Below are 6574 nucleotides of genomic sequence, written 5' to 3'. Positions count from 1 at the left end.
CAAGGGGGGTCATCGGTATAATTATGGGTGGGCCTGCAGCTGGGGGCACCTCTTCTACCGCCCGCAAAGCATATGCACGGCGAGTTAACGCCGTGCACACAACCAGCAAAAAGACGAGAACGGAGAATGAGATCTCCTTCTCAGATGCAGATCTGGATAATCTTATCCTGCCCCACGACGACGCACTGGTTTTAACCATGCTCGTCGCCAACTGGGAGGTGAAGAAAATCCTCATAGACAATGGGAGTTCGGCGGACATTCTATACTACCACGCCTTTGAGAAAATGATGATAGGCGACGACCGTCTGAAGCCGGCAAACTCAGATTTATTTGGCTTCTCCGGAGAGGTCGTGAAAGTGGTGGGGCAGATCGAGCTCCCTGTTCTTGTCGGAGATCCACCTTGTCAAGCTTTCGCCATGGTCAACTTTCTAGTAGTAAGGGCCACTTCGGTCTATAATGCTATCTTGGGACGGCCTGGCCAGAACCTCATCCGTGCAGTAGCCTCGGCCTACCACCAAAAAATGAAGTTCATAACCCCCAATGGTGTGGGGGAAGTTCGAGGAGATCAGCCTCAATCCAGAGAGTGCTACGCGACGGCACTTAAAGGCAAAAATGCAGTGGAGTCACTGCCAATTGAACTGTTCGATGTAAGGGATGAGCTCAGAGGGACTCAACCTGCTGAAGACCTCCTCTCCATCCCACTGTGCCCAGAGGACAGTGAGAAAGTCGCTCTGATCGGTTCCTCCCTCAGCACCGACATTCAGCACCAGCTCATCACTTTTCTCCAGGACAATGCAGATGTCTTTGCATGGGTTCCCGCTGATATGCCCGGCATTGATCCAGAGATCAGCACACACAGGCTCGGTGTTGATTCAACTTGCAGACCGGTGAAGCAGAAGAGACGACATTTCGCCTTCGAAAGGCGGCAGGCAATAAAAGAAGAAGTGGAGAGGCTTCTGAAGGCCGACTTCATTCGCGAGATTCGATACCCGGACTGGTTGGCAAACGTAGTCCTAGTCAAGAAGACTAATGGGAAATGGAGGACCTGCGTCGATTTCACCGATCTCAATAAGGCTTGTCCTAAGGACAGCTATCCACTCCCGAAGATCGACCAACTCATTGACGCCACAGCGGGTCATGAACTGTTGAGCTTCATGGACGCCTTCTCCGGATACAATCAAATCAGGATGTATGAGTCGGATATACCAAAGACCTCCTTCGTCACAGATCAAGGGACTTACTGCTACCGAGTTATGCCCTTCGGCCTAAAAAACGCCGGAGCCACTTACCAAAGGCTTGTGAACAAACTTTTTCAGAACCAGATCGGCCGTAACATGGAAGTCTATGTAGACGATATGCTGGTCAAAAGTCGGAGTGCGCAGGATCATGCGTCTGATCTCAGAGAAACATTTCAGGTCCTGAAGAAGCACAACATGAAACTTAACCCCACCAAGTGCACATTTGGTGTCAGTTCGGGGAAGTTCTTAGGATTCATGGTGAGCCAGCGAGGGATAGAAGCAAATCCAGAAAAGATCAGAGCCGTCATGGAGCTTACTGCCCCAAAAACCATCAGGGAAGTCCAGCGGCTCACAGGAATGATAGCGGCGTTGGGTCGCTTTATCTCCAAATCAGCGGAAAGGTGCCTCCCCTTTTTCAGCGCGGTCAAGGGACTCAAGACCGCGCCCTGGACGGAAGAATGCCAGGTCGCATTCGAAGAACTGAAAAGATATTTGTCCTCTCCGCCATTATTAACAAAGCCGGAGCCGGGCGAGGAGCTATTTTTGTATCTCTCCATCAGCTCCACGGCTCTGGCAGCTGTACTCGTCCGTGAAGAGCACCGCCAGCAAAAACCAATTTATTATGTTAGCAAGGTTCTTCACGACGCAGAAACAAGGTACCAGCGGGTCGAGAAATTGGCTTACGCGCTGGTAATGGCCGCCAGGAAGTTAAGGCCGTACTTCCAAGCTCACACTGTAAAGGTCTTGACTGATCAGCCACTTCGACAAGTTCTCCATCGACCAGATATCTCCGGGCGACTTGTGAAATGGGCTGTGGAGCTAAGCGAGTTCGATATTCAGTACGCACCCAGGCCAGCTATCAAGGCCCAAGTACTGGCAGATTTTGTAGCAGAGTGCACTATCCCCCAGCAGGTCGTCGACTCTGGAGCATTGCAGCTCCCAGTTATAAAGAAAGTTGTCCCTGAAGAGCGTATGACAGAGGAAATTCGGACAGAAATCAGGCCACCTTCAGCCGGACAGGACTCCATAACCAGCACACCAACTTGGGAAGTATATGTCGACGGATCTTCAAATAAAAACGGCTGTAGAGCTGGCCTCATCCTCACTGGGCCTGATGAGTTCACTGCTGATTACGCCCTAAGATTCGGGTTCCGTGCATCAAATAATGAGGCGGAATATGAGGCCCTCCTTGCCGGAATGAGCCTAGCAATTCAGACCGGCGCCCAAAAATTGAAAGCATACTGCGACTCGCAGCTGGTAGCAAACCAGATCCAAGGTGTCTACGAAGCCTGGGACGAGCGTATGATTAAGTACCTCGCCAAGGTTCGCCAACTTTCCAGCCGGTTTGCAAGTTTCGAGGTCATCAGAGTGCCAAGAACAGAGAATGCCAAAGCTGACGTGCTGTCAAAACTGGCTGCCTCTGGATATACCACTCTCGGAAGCATACACATGGAGTTTCTACAGAGGTCCAGCATCGACAGTAAAGCCATGGAAGTCATGCAGGTGGAAGATGAGCCGTGCTGGATGGATGAGATCGTGGGTTATCTGCGCGATGCCAGACTCCCGGAGGATAAGAAAGAAGCTCGTAAGGTGATACAGAGAGCTGCCCGATTTTCCCTCAGTGGCGACAATCTATACAAAAGGTCATATACTCTCCCATATCTGAAGTGTCTGAGGCCGAGCGACGCCGCGTATGCACTACAAGAGACTCATGAAGGAATTTGCGGAGAACATCTGGGGGGCAAAGCCCTGGCGATAAAGTTGCTGCTCAGAGGACTGTATTGGCCTACTATCAGGCAGAATGCCCTGGATCTGGTTAAAAGGTGTGAGAGGTGTCAGAAGTTCTCTCCTACCATCCACCAGCCTGCCGTAGCAATGGCTCCAATTATTAGTCCGCTTCCCTTTGCAGTATGGGGGATGGACATCCTCGGCCCTTTCCCACCGGCCTCTGGAAAGCGCATGTTCGTGGTAGTGGCGATCGACTATTTCACTAAGTGGGTGGAGGCAGAACCTCTGGCCCAGATCACTGAGCAGAATGTGCAGAACTTCTTCTGGAAGGCAGTAGTCTGTAGATTTGGGATTCCCCGTATCTTAATCACAGACAACGGCAAACAGTTCGACTGCCGGAACTTTCGAAAGTTCTGCTCGGACCTAAAAATTGAACAGAGATTCACTTCGGTTGCACACCCCCAGACCAATGGGCAAACGGAAGTAACTAATAGAATCCTGCTCCAGGGGATAAAGAAGAGGCTGGACGAAAAAGCTGGCCGTTGGGCAGATGAGCTCTATCACTTTCTATGGGCTTACCGCACTACTCCTCGCACGACGACTGGTGAATCGCCATTCAACCTTTCCTTTGGTACTGAGGCTGTGATACCAGTCGATATAGGCGCTCCGTCTCCCCGAATCACCAGCTTCAACGAGCAGCTTAACGGCGACGGGCTCCGTGCCGATCTCGACTTACTAGAAGAAATCCGGGAAGAATCTCGAATCCGGGTCGCCGCTTATAAGCAGAGAGTATCAAATTATCACAACTCCAAGATTCGCCCCAGAGAATTCAGGACAGGAGATTTAGTCCTGAGAAAGGCAGCCGTCTCCCAACCCACGAAAGTCGGGAAACTCTCCCCGACTTGGGAATGGCCATATCGAGTGAAAGAAGTTATCCGGCCAGGAAGCTATAAACTGGAGACACTGGAAGAGCACTTATTACCTCACGCCTGGAACTCCAAAAATCTCAGGAGATATTATCAATAGACAAAATGTACAGCGTAAAAAGGTGACTTTGTAAATTTGTCAATTTGTTGTTATAAATAAATAATCTTTTTTTTGCTGACTTTGTTTCACTCTTACTCTCTGGAAACCCAGTTCACAAAACTTGGGTACTCACTGGAAACCCAGTTCTTAAACTTGGGTACTCACTGGAAACCCAGTTCACAAAACTTGGGTACTCACTGGAAACCCAGTTCTTAAACTTGGGTACTCACTGGAAACCCAGTTCACAAAACTTGGGTACTCACTGGAAACCCAGTTCACAAAACTTGGGTACTCACTGGAAACCCAGTTCTTAAACTTGGGTACTCACTGGAAACCCAGTTCACAAAACTTGGGTACTCACTGGAAACCCAGTTCTTAAACTTGGGTACTCACTGGAAACCCAGTTCACAAAACTTGGGTACTTACTGGAAACCCAGTTCACAAAACTTGGGTACTTGGTCACAATTCGACTACCAACAGCCTCATTCACAGGTTATCAAAATTAAAAAGACAAAGTCAAGCAAATCACTCAGTTGAGAAGTATCAGAGACAGACAAATGTGATTTCATTGATCAGAATATGTGGGGCCTCGAGGGCCATTACAAAATTCACTTTAAAAATGCTGGTAAGAGCTGTAGGGTCTCAAGGACCATTACAAAAAGAGGTCAAAACAAACAAAAAAAAAATAAAATTCTAAGCATCTGGAAGAGAGGTGATGTCAGCAGGAGCATCAGCAGGAGTATCTGGCTCCTCATCAGTAATCTTCGGCCTGGCAGGGAGAGTCATGTTCTGCATCAATAAGTTTGGATTGCAGGCCTGGAGCTCCTGGAGGCAGTCGTAGTATCCAAGACTATAAGCCTCGCTCGACAGGCTGAAAAGTTCAGCCTCCTTCGCCTCTGTGGCCTCCTTCACTGCCTTCTCCTGCCTCTCAGTGGCTTTTCCTCTTTGAGCCTCCATGGCTTCAGCAGCCTTGGCCAGTTTCCTCTTCTCTGCGGCCAGATCCTCTTTCAACAACCTCCTCTCCTCCTCTATTCGCCCGATGCTCGTTTGAAGCTCCTGCACCTCAGCGGCCAACTTTCCGTTCACCTCTTCAGATGCAGTAATGGCTTGGGAGAACTTCTTACTCTTCTCCTTGAGGTCATTATAGTAGAGCAAGATCTGAAGAAAGAAACAGGCATCAGTATGGTGAAAGGAAGAAATGGGCAGAAAGTTAGCAAATGGATCACCACTTCCTTACCTGGTAAGCTGAGGATAACACAGCCTCCTCTCCTGTAGCTGGCGGCTCGTAAAGGATCTGTTGCTTGTCCTTCCGCAGCAAACACTTGCTCATGAGCTCTGCTGCTACTCGGCTCTCGCCTAGGGCAGTGTCATCCTTCAGAACGGCCCAATTGGGTCGAAAGACGTGCTCACTAAGCCCCGTAGGAGGACGAGCCCCAGAACCGGTTCCGGTAGAAGCACCACCGGATTTAGAAGAGCCACTGCCCTGAGCAAAGGGGCCTATTAGCTTCACCGTAGTCTTGGGCCTCTGGGATGGGGGTGGAGTGCCCTGTGACGGGGCCGGACTCCCCAGTACAGTCGCCTTTCTCTTCTGGCGCTCCTGTTGTGCCTGTGCAGCACCCTCCTGTGCCCGTGGCTGGGCTCCCTGTCTTATCTTCTCGAGAGTCGATTGTTTCTTCATTTCTGCCAGACAAGCAAGCAGTCAGAAGCAAGCATATAAAAGTAAACATATCTTAAAAGACAAGTCTAGCTACATACGTTCTGGAGTCGCGGCACTCACGCCCAGTCCAACTAGCACCTCCTCTCTTGAGAACTCTGCACAGCGGATAAGGCCTGATTGCTCAATCTCCTTCCGCATCAAGGCGAAAGTATCTTTGTCCTCACTCTCGAGGAGCGGCTTTCGACTTAATTTGGAAGTATCCGGAGTGTCCCACACTAGAGGGACAGGCCAGGGCTCACTGGCCTCCTTATCCTCGACGTAGAAGAACCTATTCTTCCATGAATGTATTGACGAGGGGATACCGGTGATGATTTTGAGTTCAGGGCGCTGGCTGATGTAGATCCAGCCCCCTTCCTTATGCCTCTTCAGATGTGCACAAGCACGGAATAGCGACAAGCTCACGCTCCTCTCTAACCGGCCGTGGACAAGATACAAGAACCCAGTCAGTAGTCTCCATGAGTTCGGAGCTACTTGAGCTGGGGCCAGTCCGTAGTATCGAAGCACCGCTGCGAAGAATGGGTGCAGAGGAAATCGGAGTCCCGCCCTCATCGACTCCTCATAAATACAGAGATCTCGACTCTCGTTACAGGCTCTGTCTCCCTCTATAGCTGCCTTCAGTTCAAATCTTGGAGGCACACAGTACTTATTCCTAATGTCGCCTAGCATGGACCTGGTGAGGTAGTTCTCTTCGACTAGAGCTCGCAGGTTGTATTTTGAGTTGGCATCCATCCGCGCTCTAGCGACTACCTCCACCGCCTGACCAGGAGGGAATGTTGTAGACGCCTCAGCAACGTCGCTTTCAACACTCCCTTCTGCTCGGGAGAGACTAACAGTGGGGAGTGGAGTGACGTTTAAGTCTAAAAAC

The 6574-nt window shown here is 50.2% G+C and overlaps 1 protein-coding gene across 1 annotated transcript; it reads right to left on the bottom strand.

The window, feature by feature from the left end:
- Positions 1-4670: 4670 nt before the first annotated feature.
- LOC143851888 (uncharacterized) lies at positions 4671-5690 on the bottom strand. The gene is made up of 2 exons (XM_077361387.1): positions 5230-5690; positions 4671-5150 (listed from the first exon to the last, which is right to left on the bottom strand). The coding sequence occupies exons 1-2, from the start codon at positions 5668-5670 to the stop codon at positions 4686-4688; spliced, it is 906 nt and encodes a 301-aa protein (XP_077217502.1). The 5' UTR covers positions 5671-5690; the 3' UTR covers positions 4671-4685.
- Between the last annotated feature and the right edge of the window lie 884 nt (positions 5691-6574).

This window comes from Tasmannia lanceolata, unplaced genomic scaffold (assembly GCF_043159265.1).
Source record: "Tasmannia lanceolata isolate RefF3 unplaced genomic scaffold, GAP_Taslan_0.1 ptg000018l, whole genome shotgun sequence".
Lineage (NCBI taxonomy): Eukaryota > Viridiplantae > Streptophyta > Magnoliopsida > Canellales > Winteraceae > Tasmannia > Tasmannia lanceolata.
The sequence above is the reverse complement of the archived record's forward strand: the minus strand, read 5'-3'. Positions and strand labels throughout refer to the sequence as shown.